Source organism: Echeneis naucrates, chromosome 2, assembly GCF_900963305.1.
Source record: "Echeneis naucrates chromosome 2, fEcheNa1.1, whole genome shotgun sequence".
NCBI classification, from domain to species: domain Eukaryota; kingdom Metazoa; phylum Chordata; class Actinopteri; order Carangiformes; family Echeneidae; genus Echeneis; species Echeneis naucrates.
Genome location: NC_042512.1, coordinates 19,203,262 through 19,218,828, shown reverse-complemented (window position 1 = coordinate 19,218,828; position 15,567 = coordinate 19,203,262). Strand labels below are relative to the sequence as shown.

Below are 15,567 nucleotides of genomic sequence, written 5' to 3'. Positions count from 1 at the left end.
TTCTGCTTCTTGTTGTCTCATCCTTTTGGTGTTTAAATGACTGATTCAGGAGAATGTGTGTGTGTGTGTGTGTGAGAGAGAGAGAGAGAGAGAGAGAATGTGCACGTGTTGTGTTTCTCCCCATCAGCAAACATTACAACTGTTGAGGCCTAACGCTGTACAGGCGTGCTGAAATGTCATTGTACTCACTCTGTGTTTTCGGCGCTGCTTCAGGGCACATTGAAAAGATTTCGTTTATGTTTTTGTAATTTGTAATTTGTATGAAAAAAAAGTGTATTGCATCGATATTTGCATCATTTTTATGGAGTTCTGTTTTGCATTCAATGGACATGGCCTTTGACCCCATTGCTATGCGTATGCTCGGTACACTTTCTGTAAACATTTTCAAGTCAATATGGAAGAAAAAAATCTCAATAAATGTATGAAACAGTTGTTGGATGTGTCACGTCAGGCCTGACATTCATGACGTTTATGTAATTTAAAAATATGATGTCAAATTCAAATGTAGGCTGCATTTTAAAGTTTTAGCAGTTAGCTCCGTGTGTGTGTGTTTTTCTGACACACAACGTTGACAGATAATTGTGTTACTCACATGGGGGCCTCCAGGTCGTGGTGTTTGTGTCCACACAGCAGGGGGCACTTCCTCTTCCGGTTCTTGTTTACCTCCTCTCTGCTCCACGCGCCCTAGCAACTGCCGCATCAGCACGAGCGGCGCTGCGTCGCTCCTACGTCACGGTGTTACGTCAGCTGCGTCAAGCCAACCTGACGTCTCCAGGACGGGACCGGAAATGGGTCGACCTGCTTTCAGAGTAAAATGAAAATAATAAAATAAAGTGTCCGATGGAGCTGATTTGATGTCGATTTCAGTAAAATATAAGAAAAATTACCGAAGAAAGCATTTATAAAAACAACTACAGCTAATAACGAGTAACATTCTCGTTTTACAAACCCAGACCACCCTGGATTATTTTACAATAATGAATTCAGGGATGTGAATGAGCAGGTGATGTATTATTCAACATGAACATCATTACGTTTACTGAATCTGTAAAGCATTGCCAACAGAACCAGAAACTCGTTTCGATGCTGATCCTTTTGCCATAATAATAAAAATAACGACAGCAACGATAAATAAATATTATGATTACTGTGCTTTACTTTGAAGGCCGGAAGTGCCTGGTCCAGGCTGCTCTCTGGTCCTCCTCCTCCCCGCCGTGTCAGCTCAGCATCACCGCCTTCTTCTCTCTGTCCCTCCTGTATTCAGCCACCTTCTGTTATTTTTCCCGTCGTTTTTCCACCTGGTGCCTGAAGCATCTTAATTATTTCCTTTAATTATCATTTTTGTTATTTATTTTGCACCCTTCCTCCTCCTCCTCCTCCTCCGGCCGGGAGCTGCGGTGCCGCATCAGCCGTGAGAGGAAAAACATCCATCCATCCACGACGACGGAGAAAGAGGCAGCAACGCCCATTTTGCCTCCTCCCGTGTCCCTCAATGTCTGCCTGTTTATGTCGGAGGATTTCCGCCAGCCCAGCTCTTCTCCTCCCGCCCCGGCTCTGTAGCATCCAGGAGCGGCCGCAGAGATCAGCAGGGGCCGGGCTGCAGGACGGCTCGGTGCTCCCCCACACCTAGATCCCCTCCTGCAGGTAAACAGATGTGAGCATTCAGTTACACAGCTCAAAGTTACAGGTAATATTCAGCAAAGATTTTGGTTTTTAATCAGAATTCACACTCCTGCAGCTCCTGAGACATTACGGGGTAAAGCAGGTGTGCAAGTCAGAGCTGAAGGTGTCAGCAGATTTATCTGTTAAATATTCAAAAATCCCCTCAAATGTGTGTTTTTATCCTTTTTTTTCCAGACTGGCTACTTTGAGTGATTGTTGGGAAATTGTGGTTCCATGTTTTTACAGTGTTCAGGCTGGCTGTCCCAGATCAATCACGTCTCCTCCATGATTCAGAGGTTTTATATCCCACTCAGAATCATCTGTGTAGGTTCAGAACATTCTGAGTGTGAGCCACGCAGACAGAAACATGGCAGCAGGCTGAGCCGCCTCACTACAACACTGCAGCTACAACCTGCTGTACTCCACCAGCAGCACACCAGCAGGCGTAGTACTCCAACCGAGACAGGAAACAAGGCCGTCAAAATAAAGAGAGGCTCCTCGCTTTGCTTGGCACGGCACAAAAACCTGTGTTTACTTACACACACAAACACACACACAGACACACACATGGTAATGAAGATCAGACAGTCCCGTTCCCTAGCAACAGGGATGTGCGCTGGTCAAGGCCCCTGCCAAATTTAGCTCCAGGAGCAGCGCTGCCAGTCAGGACTGAGCGTTTCTTTACATGCACACATGCTGCATGTGCAATATGTCGTAAATAACAGCAACAGAAATATTTAACATTTATCTGTTCTTTGTCCTCCAAGATGATTGTGTGTGCTTCATTAATGCTGCATTGTTGCTCTCATTGCGTAACTGGTCTTATTCTCTAAAGTCCCTCTGTTATTTCTTTGGTGGCTATTCTGCAGCTTTAGGCTAATTTTGTTATTGAAAGCAGAAATAATGATCCTTTCCAGGATTTACAGGATGTTGCAGAGAAAGACAAAGAATCAATTTTAGGCTGAAAATAAGACGTCTCTTTGCATCTAAAGGAAAACAATGATTTACAGCATACATTATTTAGCAGTTAGCTGGGTTTTTTTTTTTTTTTTATCTTAAATCCCAGCGTGACAGCTTCACATGTCTGATCTCAGGTTTAGTGAAGTGTCAGAATCTTTCTTTTTGATCAAAGATTCATTTTGTGCGATCTAAAATGAACCCCCCCCCCTGAATCGGGGTCAGTTGGGCAGAAGCAGGCACCTGCCCCCAGTGACCCCGGTGCCTCTACCACCCAACCCTTTAAGCTGCTCTAATGCTATTAACCAAGGGGCTGTGTGTGACTGAGGTGGGGGGGGGGTATCCGTTCTCCACAGCATGGGAGGGATTAACATCAATCTGGCAACACACACAAACCTAGACAGACAAAGCTTATCCTGCAGCCCAACTGTTTGTTGATTTGTTTATGTGTTGACTCACAACTTGTTTACATCTCCCTCTCTGTCCCCCCTCCTCAGACTGCATCAGTGGCCTTAACCCACCACATCTCTCTGGGGTTTTCCTCCGTGCTCGCCCCCCCAGATCCCACGCTCCCTCTTGGGGGTCTCTGCTCTTCATTCTCCTCGTGGTCCCCCGCCATCGCGTCCAGCTGTGGCCCTCACAGGGCGCGATCGCTGGCGCTCACCTGACAGGTCCCTGGCCTCAGGACGACAGCCAGCACCAACACGTTCCCTACATGAGGGACAAAGCGACGCAGGTGAGTGTGTGTGCTGCTGTCCAGGTTTTAGGACGTGACAGACACGACAGTCACTCAGGATCATTCAGGATGTCACCTGTATCGCCTACTTTGGCTGTTTGGTGCTCCTTTATTTGATATTTTGTTCTGACCATTGTGTGTGTGTTTTAGACCCCCAGGGCCTGGGCAGATGAGAGGAGGAGGGGCTCTCACAAACGCTCGGCCTCCTGCGGGAGCACCGACCAGCTCAAGGAGGTCAGTGTTTAATCTTCATCTTGGACCCAAATAAATATATCAGCCAACTCAAGTTGTGTGTCACCACCATTAATGTTTGTGTACATCTGTATGTCTGCATTACAGTGTGTGTCTCTCTGTGAACCTCTCCAGATTGCCAAATTGCGTCAGCAGCTTCAGCGCAGCAAACGCAGCAGCCGCCATCGAAGGGATAAAGAACGCAAGTCCCCGTTCAATGGCAGCCACACCATCATCCAGTCACAGGTGATCAATGAGTGTGCGTGCGTGCGTGCGTGTGTGTGTGTGTGTGTGTGTGTGTGTGTGTGTGTGTGTGTGTGTGTGTGTGCATGCGTTTGGCTCCACCCCTTAGAGGAACTAGGTCTAGTCCTCGATCCGAGCCTTGAAAATGTTCCAGTTTTCCCTCTTTGCCTCGTATGTGTGTGTGTTAATTGTGTTTTTACCAACCACTGGTCTGCACAGACTCAGTTAAAGGGCGCTTCCACTCATGTATCAGTCGTCTGCTTCCCTGTGGAGCCGGCTGAAGTGCAGCTGTCTCGCTCTCTGGGGCCTCACTGTGAGACAAAGAGCCAGAAGGTTGGCCTGACATGTCAAGCAGCTTTATTCACAATTTATCTGATGACACAAAACAGCACCAGGCAGCAGGAACACACTGAAACTGACTGAAGCAGCGCAGCGACGGGGAGTCCCTGCTCTGAAACTGATCTGATGATCTGTGTTAAATCCTGGAAAATGTGTCTGTGTACTTTTCAGTCGCCGATGCCGAAGACCATCCTGATACCCATCCCGATATCCAAGTCATCGGCCCCTCGCTTCCGCAACAGCGTGGAGGGCCTCAACCAGGAGATCGAGCGCATCATCATCCGAGACACCCCCGAGAAGGACGAGACCATCGTTGTGAGTCCTCAGACCTCGTGCCTAACGTGCTGTGGGGGGACTAACCCTGCTGTTGTTGTTGTGACCTCAATAGTGTTTGTTTGTGTGTGTCAGCCTCAGGATGTCCCAGATGGGCACCGTGCACCCCCACCTGTCCCCCCGCAGCGCAGCAGCAGCACCCGCAGCATTGACACACAGACGCCCTCAGGGGGTGGCCTGAGTGGTAACCATAGTAACTGCAGTAGCCGCCCTGACTCCATCTCGCCCTCCTACCTCACTGTCCTGAACGACACGGGCGGAGGCAGCCCCTACGAGGACAAAGGTGAGAACACAACCGGCGCCTTTTCAGTTATCACACACACACAACAAAAACCTGTTTAAGACGACCTGTCTCCCCCCAGAACTGGGCCCCTGCTCCCCGCTGCCCAAGTACGCTGCCTCCCCCCGACCAAACAACAGCTACATGTTCAAGAGAGAACCTCCAGAGGGCTGCGAGAAGGTCAAAGTGTTCGAGGAGTCCATGTGAGTAGAAATCCAAAAAAAATCCCATCATGCATCTCCACCTCGTCCTGACAACTGTCTCTCTCTGTGTTTGTGTCCAGGCCCAAACCTCTACAGGAGATCCCCCCCTTCCTGTGTCCCGACCGCAACAAGGTCAACTTCATCCCCAACAGCGGCTCCGCCTTCTGCCTTGTCAGCATCCTGAAGCCCTTACTGCCCGCCCCGGACCTCAACTTTCGCCCCGGGGTGGGGCTGCGGAGCCTGTCCCCGTCCCTCGTGCCTCTTTCCACCCAGCCCTGCCTCCTCGAGGAGCCCGAGAGCTTCTGATGAGTCTTTTTTTTTTTTTTTTTTAATTTCCACAAGACCCCAAAACAGCCACCCATGAAAATCAGAAAACATTTCAAACTAGGAAAAAACCCCCTCAGCTCCAAAAAATGCCTTCAGCATGCCAGCTAAGCTCTCTGATGTCCTTACCTTGTTGAAAAAGTGCTTCCCACTGCCTCTCCTCCTCAGACAACTACAGTGTGAGAGTCCTGTGGCCCCGTGCGGGTGTTTGCAGCCAACATTTCATCGCTTTCTTCGACCTTTATTGCTGGTTATGTTCCTGTTTTTTGGGAGGAAAGGGGTTAAGGGACAGACTCTTTGATTTCATCGTATGATAACACATAATACGCCTTTCCACGGACATCTCTCTTTTTCTATCTGTAGTTATTTCTCTTGATATGAAATATGCCTTCCATTCCAAAAAAAAAAAAATTTAAATAAAATAAAATAAACAAAGAGGGCCGCAGGTTTCTTGGTGACCAAGAGATTGACCACAGAGGCTAACTTTGGTGCTGCCAGATAAATCGTAGCAAAACCTGAAGAGTCGTGAGAGTTAAAAGTGTGAAAGTTAAAAATGTGCCTGATATTTTAGACCGCAGCTTCCCCAAACCAACATTGTGCTCTGATCGTGCACAATGGCGGTCATAGATACACACAGAGGGGGCGGGGCTTAAAAAGGTACAGTAGATATCTAACCCACCTGTGCACCAAATCTCCACACGTGTTTTGTACTTTTTATCAGCCATTTACAGTGAAAGCTGCCTGTAAACTGGTCCAAGCGGATGCCTTTGTTATGCTAAGTGGTAGCAGTGAACGCCCCTCCCCTCCCCGCCTGGCGTGGTGTGGTGTGTATCTATGGGAAACACAGGCCAGGGCTATGATGTGTGCAGCGTGTTCAACCTGTGTCTGCTTGCCCCCCCTCCTCCTCCCCAAGCGCCAGCCTTTTGCTCACAGTGTCCTTTTTTACTCCACGGCCATCACCCCCCCCTTTCCCTCACTCTCTGTAATGCTGAGATCCTTCTGTCTTGCTCAAACTGTGTTGTTGTGAAATGTTTTCCAGAAGAGCCCCCCCTTCCCTTCACTCCCCTGCAGGACAAGCCTCCTCTCACTTGCAGGGCCTCCGGGGGTGGGGGGGGGGCACAGAGGGATCGGCAAACCCAAACGCTGCACTGCAGATAGTTTCTCAATCAGAAACAACCGACCTGACTTTATTTACAATCCACAATGAATGAAACAAAACTCACTCTCCTGCAGTGCAGTTGTGTCGTGGGGGGGGCCGCCTCTCTGTGTCCCAACCCCTCCTCCTGTATATGTCATTACTACTTGACTGTGCCTGCTATCGTGGGATAGGAATGTACCGGATTTGTAAATATAGAGGCACACTGTGTTTGTATTATCAGCTGACAAAGATATGTAACTGAATGAGTCCATATTTGTACCGTATAATGCCCCCCGCCCTCCTTCCTGTCCCTCTGCTGAGTACTGTGAACTATGTCTCATTATTGTGAATTATGTATTTATTTATCAGACAGGAGTGTAATTGGGTCAATCAATAGATGACATCGTCCATCTCAGGTTGTAGTGAATAGGATACAAGAAAAAAACATGAGCTTACTTCTCAGCGTCTGCTGACGGTGAGCAAAACAACAGCTGCTATTTCTGTAGCCTCACACTGGAAACCCTGAACGATGGAGACCTGTAGCAGAAGAGGAGAAGAAGAGAAGCACGTCTGTTATTTTTTCGGTGAAGAAGTCTGGTCCAACATGAGAGATCCATGTGCTGGAAAACAATCACACCAACAGCGACATGTTCTTATTTGTCGTTTTTAGAAATATGTTTACAAAAAAAAAAAAAAAAAAAAAAAAAAAAAAAAAGATGTAGTAGATTCATATCTGTCCAAATACAGATTTATTTCCAACTTCCTTCTTTTTTCCCCTCTAAGTGGATAAACAGCATTTTGGAATGAGGCTCCACAAAAAGAAAACTCAATACAGCGATCATTTGTTTGCTTGTCCAGTTTATTGGAAACAGAACTGCCAAGTTTTCATGTTGAACTCCTCCAGTGAAATAAAAAGGCATAGTTGAATTAAATGAAGCATTGGTGATTGACTTGAGAGATACATTCTTTTTTTTTTTTCTTTAAAGTGTTTGAATCAACAGTAAAAAGTAAAATATTAATAGTTTCCCCTGACAGGTGCATCACTGACTTTTCCTTCATCAGAACCAAGAACAAGAAAGAAAAAAAAGCATAGATATTAATGCGTATAAAAAGAGTTGACTCACAAAGTATCAGGATTCTTCCCACAACACACTGATCACCTTCGCGCCGCAGACTGTGACTGATGCTGTCACATAAACGTAATTTTTTTTCTTCATATTATCGATAAAACTGTTCAGGAAGCTTACAGAAAGCCTCTGAACCATATTGAAAACATTCAGGAATGTCAGTCTTGGTAGTTTTTCCCTTAAAAACAAAAATCTGTAAATTAGGTGACGGAGAAATCCATTTCATGACATGGTAACAGCTCTCCAGTGTTGCTTCTTTCACCAAACTATATCTGTGCATCTGAAAACGCACAGAGCCGAGAATATGAAGTATATTACAGTCATTTCATAGAGTCTTCTTCACGACGTAGCTCAAAACACACATTGGATTCTGCAAAGTGACAGATAATCTGAAAATACATTCCGCTGCAGCTTCCATTCAGTTATTTGTGGGACTAAAGATAATAAATTCCCTTCATCCCACTTTAAAACTTCCTTTGAGAGAAAATGGCAAAATAAACATTTCATCCCTCACATGTTTATCTTGGCTTTGGACTTTAGTGATTGTGAAGCGGAAACAACAGGATGGGACGGGAGACGATTTTAAAACATACTGACCTTTGACCTTCTCCAGACCATGTGAGTCCAGTCTGGCTCAAAAATATATATATATATATTTTTTACTGTTTCTGAAATCTTCTTCGATTTAATTATATTGTAGCTGATAAATAATAATTAGCTCAGGATATTACTTCAACATGTTGTTGGCTGCTCATACTGACGATGCTGACGTTTAGCAGCTTTTGATTTTTTCTTGTTTTCAGAAGGATACGAGTTGGATAATATTTGCTAATGAGCACCAAAAGTGCAGCTGAGGCTGCTGGGACGGTCTCTGACTGCTCATCAGTGCTGTCTGTCTTTAATAATGTGGTCCTGATGAAGTTGCATATAAAAAGTAAGTGTGGTCTTTCACATTAACACACAGCTGCAGCTTGTGTTACTTGAGGATCGTTGATGTGGAGCCTATCTAATCTGAAACTAGCCTTTAGTGCAGCTGAAGCTTCACTGCTTCTGCTGTGTGCAAATCCAGGCTCAGTGACAGGCACATGGTCGCCCCTCATTCTGCCGACACACACACTCCACGCCTACGTGACAATCATGTGCTACAAAATATAAACAACATTAAAGAGTAAATAGATTTTTAAACATCCCGTTGCCTAAAACAACAAACTGTCACACACCCAAGCAATGCAAACATTAATAAATCAAAAACAAAAAGCACACAATACGGTCCAAAAAAAAAAAAAAAAAAAAAGCGGCAACAACAAATGGGAATGAGCAACACAAACCAGATGAGGTTTGTCGTGCACAGGAGTCAGTGGCTCCGTGTGTAGTGGTAACAGTCAGAGCAGCTGTGAGTCGTCGCCTCTGCCGACAGTGTTTTCTTCTTCCAGTGTAAAAAAAAAATCTTCCAGTGTAACGCAACTATGATTGTGTAGTCAAGTGTAAACTAATGTGCATGACTCCTTGTTATAGAACTGCAGGTGCATGTGTGTGCATCGCGTCTGCTCGTGTGTTCCTGTTAGATAATTTACTTGGTTGTTGCTGAAATCCAGATCCTTGGGGGAAATACGTTGCTACACACGCACACAGGAAGACACAAACACACACACACACACACACACACAAAGACACACATAGCTTCAGGCGTTGAGCAGCTCGTCTGCAGAGCGGCCAATGGCGTCTGGATTAGAAAGAGGGTCCAGGTCTGCAAACAGGTTGAACCAGGCAGACATGTCTTTGGATCCACTTGGAGCAGCTGCGCACACACACAGACAAAGTAAATTAATGTGGCTCCCTTTTCACTATGAAGTGCACCGTTTTTACTCTGCACTGTCAAACCTCTGTGTGACAGAATTGTGTAGAGAATCTTACCATTTGGTGCTGAGCTTGGAGCTGACTGGGCTGATTGGTTCTGAGCAGAAGGAGGCTGTAGGGGCGGAGCTTGGAACATGGGGGGAGTGGACCAGCCTAAAAGATGACACAGGGAATGAGGAATAATACAAGTTACGCTCCATCACTCTGGCACAGTGCAGCCTGTCTCACCTGTGGCACTCAGACTGTGATCCAGCAGTTGGGAGGGCAAGAAGCCAGTCGGGCTGGGGGGGTTAGAGGGCAGACGAGCTGCTGGCCCGCTGCTCGTTGCCCCTGCGGCTGCAGGTTGGACCCCTGGAGGGTCAAACATCCCAAAAGCATCCTGCCACTCTTTGCTGAATTCATCACTAGCTCCTGGACCAGGACTGAGAAGATCTTTGAGGAAAGCCATGTCACCTTTCTCACTATCCTCCTCCTCTGGTCTCAGCCCTGTCCCCACAGGACCTGAGAGCAGACCGCCACCTAAAGAGGGGGGGGGGTGAGAGCTTAATAATATGGCAGCCATCTGGGGTAAAAAAAAAAAAAAAAAAATCAGGATCGAAGCAGCAGAGACAGTTCAGATGGCTGAAGTGATCAAGAAGCAAACAAATTACTGCTAAGGGTTAAAACTCTTTCGTGCAATTCTTTGTCTATAATTGGTGGAAATATTGGTTTTCCAAATTGACTAAGTGAAGGAAACAAAGTGTCTTCCATCAGCAAAGCTCAGATCTGAAGTGCAAAAGGAAGCAGAGATGAAATCCACAGAGAGGAGTTTCTGGATAGAACCAAAAGGGACAAGTGTGAAGGCTGAAAGAACGCGAACAGTGAGGCAGCCTGGAGCCGGAAGAAACAGGCGGTCAGCCAGTTTACCAGCAGCAGGCAGCTGTGAGAGGCCAGAGGGGGGGCTCCCAAAGCCCCAGGGCTCAGTCGGGCGCCCCCCCTGAGTAGGAGGCAGGAGCTGGGGCTGAAGGGGGGTGTTTGTCAGCGCCGTGAGGATCAGGTCGTCATCGGTGCCGGCTGATGGCCCTCTGAGGTCACGCTGGCCTGAGGGTGGGGGGGACTTTTTTGAAAGCGCTGAAATCAAAGTATCTTAAAGCCAAGAGATTTCCAGTCTGGTCAGCAACAGTAATCCCAGTTTACACAGCACATCTGAGGTACACACACACTTACTGTGGTCTCTGGCTTGGCTCTGTCCACTGCTGTGAGCAGGATCTGCACAGGAAGGCACATAAAGAACAACAAAAGACTGTTACAATTTTAACGTGACATTTAAGGAAATATTCTGACAGCACAACACCTTACTCTTTTCTACAGACTGAGCTCATATTTCTTTTGTACTTTTGAGCCCTTGCCAACATTATGTAATATTGTGTATGCTGTTTATAATCAGCAGTTTATAACGTGTGTCCGCCTACAGGGGGCAGTAAATACCTGAGTCAGAGGCACTTTCTGGTAGCTTATCATCCAAAGACACCAGACTGAAGGCGGAAGGAGAGCAGAAAAAAGGAAAAAATACCTCATTAATTCTGAGAGACATGGTTTTGTTAGTTAAAGAGACTCAACAGGTTTTAGGTTTATTTTGACAAAGCCTAAAAATACAGACACAAAGGACAGAGCTGAGTGAAAATGGAGAAATGGACATGGATGGTGAGTTACGAGTGACACAGCAGAGAGGCACAAAAACAAAGACAGATGGTGAGGCAGAGAGCCTGTGTGTGAGACAAAAGATTTTCTAGTGATGTGAAGCAACAGTTTTTAATCAGTAAAAATCATGTGTACATATAAATGATGTTGAGTGCGCTGTCACCTGTCTGTGTGGTTCTGTGGAGCCTTTTCCTGTTTATCTGCTTGTTCCTCAGAGTCTATCTGTTCCAGAGGGTCTCTCAGATCCTGTATGAGGGATAAATGCCATTTATTATCATCTTCATAATCATAATCTTTATTTTTATTATTATTAATCCATCTGCAGTTTTATTTCAACTCTGTGCCACAAAAGTGACTCTTCAGATTTCACGACCTTCAGTGTGGTGAACTGGTACGGGACGTGTCCTTGGAAGGCCTTGTGGATCGCCAACATGGTGTGGGCCGTCTTCTCCCAGAACTGCAGCAGAGTGGTCTGCCAGGACAGGAAGGGTGATTCACACAGACGAACCAACAGGCAGACAGATAAAAATAAAAGTTGAGACTCTGCAAGAACTGAATGATGTAACAAGAACCAAAATCGTTTTGATGATCAGTTTATGGCAGTCTGAAAGTCTGAGGCTCATAAACACGCTGTTCTATTTCTTGGACAGATGCAGGTAATAAAGATTTAATTGGAGTTTTGAATCACAAACCTGGTAGGTACACAGAGAGTGGGACAGCATGTTGCAGCGACTCGCTCCCAGCATGTCCACCTTCTGACAGACATCGTTCTTCAGCTTCTCAAACTGGCTCTTTGACCCTCTGACCTGGGCCTGGACCTGATCCAGACAACCGCACATATAAGATCACAGAGAGAGAGAACCCATCTTTAAATCAAGTGAACGTCCTCTGACCTTACGGAACTTTTCCAGCTGTTTGTAGGTGTCTGGGTCCAGTTCCTGGGAGATGTCCTTCATCCAGAGCAGAGCTCCTCTGTACTCTGTGCGGGCCTTCTCCATACGGCTGACTGTCAGCAGAGTGTCGGCGATGGCACGCCGCCTGAATGTCTCGACTTCCTGGTGCAGACGGTGCAGCGGGGGGCAAAGTGCCATCCTGAAACAACGGGTGATGTTAGAGAATATGATCAATTTAAAAAACAATATGTAGAAAGAACAGGGAAAATTAACATCAAGGTTATACAATCCTGACTGATCAGAGGAATCAGTGGCTCTCTGGGGAGTTAAATCTGTTGTCTACGGTGACATTTCCAAAGTTGTTGCAGTTTATTTCCTGACTGGATTATTTAATGAGAGCTGAAGAGGGGAGCAACCGGAGCAACGGAGATGATGCAGATCATCTGCACGGACTGTTTGGCCTTGGCAGAAGTATGCACTCCCCTGGGTGCTCTTCCACTTTATTATGCTGACCTCTGCTTGGCCGAGGTGCACAGGGCCTTGCTGGTGGCGTCCATCATGTTGCCTGCCTTGGTGCGGTCGTGTTCGGCCTGGAACCGCAGAAACAGGCCGAGCTCATTCTCCTCCTGAGACAACCCTGTTTCACAAGGAAGACTTCATGAAAATCAAATGAGGTGGTGTGTGTAAACTGCTCTGATCTAGAATTTAGTTGTATGTCTCTTGGTGTCTCCTCCTGTTCATCGTTTTGACTGTGACATGTGACTCACGTGAAATCCGGTGCTGATACTTCTCAATCACCTTCAGCAGCTCCGTGCACGTGGACTGGACCGAGCGAAAGAACTGGAGAGACAAACAGACCGAATCAGGAAACGTCTGGGTCAACATCAACCTTTCAGTGTGGGTTGAGGCTTTGTATTTTATCATCTAAAAGGTCTATACTTTAACTTCTACAACTTCACATTTAAAATGCTGATATGAATAAGATCAGATTTTCATGGTTCTTAGTGTACTTTCTCCACCTCTTCTCTGCTCATCTGACTGTGTGACCTTGTTCTGCAGACGACACATATTTAAACCCCTCTTAAACCTTCAATTACAGCCACGATAATGAAAAAGCAACAGCTACATTTAGAACGAGTTATGTTAAGACAAATAAGTGCTACCTCCATCCAGACAGGCTTAAGACTGTCTGAGAGCAGAGGGTGGAGATGATGTTACTGATTAACTCCAGAATAAACAGCACTGCCTTCAGTCTGTCTGCCTCAGCAGAGACCCAACACCTGCCAGAGTCAAGTCTCACACACAAACACCACTTCTTTTATGTTTTTGGTCTTATTCTGATGTTGCAAACTAAAAGCAGCTTGGGTGAAAACTAGAAACAAGCTGATCAAAACCAGGATGATGTGCAGAACCAGAGCCCTGCTGCTTCATAGCGTGCTCAAAGTCAAGATGCAGTTTGTGAGGGAACAAACTTCAGTTTGTCCTTGCTTTTCATTCTGTGGGTGTCTCACAGGGCCTGAGTCAATGGATAATGAGAGCAGGACGACAGAGGAGCCCTGACATTATCCCAGAGTAAACAAAAGCCTCACAGTGCATCTCCAGCAGCATGTCACGGCCCTCAGGAGCACACAGCCAGAAAGCCTGGCAGGTTTCAGCCAATCCAGACGGTCCGCTCTAATTTGTTCAGGTGAGGATGTACTGTACCCTGCTTCCAGAACCCTCACACTGGATGAGGTAATGCCGTGAGAGACATCTCACATATAATTAGAACTGTAAAAACTAAACAGCAGCAAAATGGCACTGCAAACAATGGAGACAGTGTAGATGTTCACACCTTCTTTGTTTTAATTGTGCAGCTGTACAATGCAAGCTCCTCCGCAAAACTTCCCACCAGCTTCTTTTTATTTTTAGAAGCATTTGCTGCAGAAATAGGCGGCTGAAACCAGCATGTATGACTCAAAGACAGAGCGCAGGAAACAGTGAATCCTGTTCTAGCTGAACTGATTCTGTTTGTTTATTCTCTACTTTGTCAGCCATTTACACATACTTCAGATCACATGAATTTATTTAAGTTACATGATGTCAATTCAGTGAGATGCTAATCTCATAAAATTATATTCTCAATGTCTTATGTGTCATTTTCACCCAAAAGCGTTTTGCATCTTTCACAGGAGGAACTGGAATCAGCTCTGTCTGACTCACAAACATGTTTCCCTGGAAAAGACGCAACGCTTAGTTTAATGGCCATCACTAGCAGAAGTATTACTGAATATAATCTGAGGGGGAATCACATGACTCAGTTCTACCTATCCAGGGACTTATAATAAGGTAAGTGTGTGCAAAGAAACCTAAAGGTCTCTCCTACCTCGAGTTTGGCGTCCAGGTCGGCGTCTGATGCCACGACATACTCGTCCTCTTTCTTGCCCGTGGCTTTGATAAGGACCTGCTTGGTCTTCCAGAACTTCTTCTGCATGCGAGCCATCACGGAGCTGTCCTCCCCGAGCAGGGCTCTGCTGCCACTCAGCATGTCCCCTGCAAAGCTGGTCCAAGAGCGGCAGTCAGGTCAGCGGATACAGCTGGTTTCTGCCTGTCTTTGTATCATGAGAACAGCAGATCCACACTTACCCATCCATCATTGGAGATCTCCTTTTTCTGTCTGGAAAAAAAAAGCAGAGGAGATATTTATATTAGAAAGCAAGAATAAATTCCATTATCCAGTTGATGTTTCCCTTTAGAGTCCCTTGCAGGCAGCTGACTTTAGACTGATTCTAACACTTATGTGCTGTCATGAAAATGAGCAGCTGCTGGTGTGCATGTTGAATTTGAGAGATCAGAAAGCAGATAAACCTATCTGACAGCTGATCCCCCACCCAGTGAAGGTGTTGTGTCTTATGTTTAGCTGGCTGAAGCTAAAAGCTAACAGCTAATCTAATAGTTTTGCTGGAGCAGGAGTCAGACAGAAGCTGTCTGTCCGGCAGGTGTTCAGTTACAACTGACGGTGGCAGCCGAAGGAAAAGCAAAAGCTCTGGGCATTTATTTGAATAGTAGAGCCAAACAGAGACAGCCTGTCAAAAATAAAAATAAAAGCAACAATTAAAGAGAAAAGCTGTCGTGAATGTAAAGCAGCCTGTGTGTTAGCAGCAGTTAGCCAAACCGACGTGACGCTTCGTGACAACCTCGCTGTCCAAACGAGCCGCCGGCCGCCATGTTTTTCTCCTAACACGAGATGTCACAATAAAAATAAAAGCCATCTCGGCTGTACCTTTATTCAGCTTCTGTCCCGCAGTTGGAGCATCTATGCAGCGCAGGTCGTCCCTCCGCCGGCAGCCATCACATCCTCTGAGTCACACAAACAGGATATGCTAAGTGGGCGCGCCGCCATCTTGACGCACGGTGGCGCTGCCGTTGAACGCACACCGAAGATGGTCAGTCGAAGCGATGAGACACTCGGACAGGAAAATCTAATATAACGGTACTTCGGTGACACAGGTGAGTTTGGGTAGTTACGTTTTTTCTTTATTTTAATCTGTTTGTTTGATGTCAATTAAAGAAAAATATGACGTT

General features: G+C 46.1%; 2 protein-coding genes across 4 annotated transcripts; one reads left to right on the top strand and one right to left on the bottom strand.

Annotated features, from left to right (window-relative positions):
• Window positions 1–329: 329 nt before the first annotated feature.
• On the top strand, window positions 330–7,161 carry fam117ba (family with sequence similarity 117 member Ba). Its single transcript, XM_029513687.1, has 10 exons — window positions 330–363; window positions 689–792; window positions 1,419–1,644; window positions 3,117–3,355; window positions 3,506–3,589; window positions 3,722–3,832; window positions 4,340–4,483; window positions 4,577–4,784; window positions 4,864–4,984; window positions 5,065–7,161. Exons 1-10 carry the CDS (start codon window positions 330–332, stop codon window positions 5,288–5,290), a joined length of 1,497 nt encoding a protein of 498 aa, XP_029369547.1. The 3' UTR covers window positions 5,291–7,161.
• Window positions 7,162–8,852: 1,691 nt separating this feature from the next.
• On the bottom strand, window positions 8,853–15,371 carry ical1 (islet cell autoantigen 1-like). Of its 3 annotated transcripts, none has more exons than XM_029520722.1 (15): window positions 15,266–15,371; window positions 14,629–14,659; window positions 14,369–14,543; window positions 12,771–12,843; window positions 12,517–12,640; window positions 12,004–12,202; window positions 11,803–11,928; window positions 11,484–11,582; window positions 11,274–11,356; window positions 10,898–10,944; window positions 10,637–10,678; window positions 10,337–10,555; window positions 9,659–9,949; window positions 9,488–9,583; window positions 8,853–9,371 (listed from the first exon to the last, which is right to left on the bottom strand). In XM_029520722.1, exons 2-15 carry the CDS (start codon window positions 14,637–14,639, stop codon window positions 9,256–9,258), a joined length of 1,701 nt encoding a protein of 566 aa, XP_029376582.1. In that variant the 5' UTR covers window positions 14,640–14,659; window positions 15,266–15,371; the 3' UTR covers window positions 8,853–9,255. The 3 variants fall into 3 exon arrangements, with proteins under 3 accessions (XP_029376582.1, XP_029376591.1, XP_029376600.1); XM_029520731.1 differs by having other exon boundaries at window positions 10,337–10,510; XM_029520740.1 differs by lacking the exon at window positions 10,337–10,555.
• Window positions 15,372–15,567: the final 196 nt, after the last annotated feature.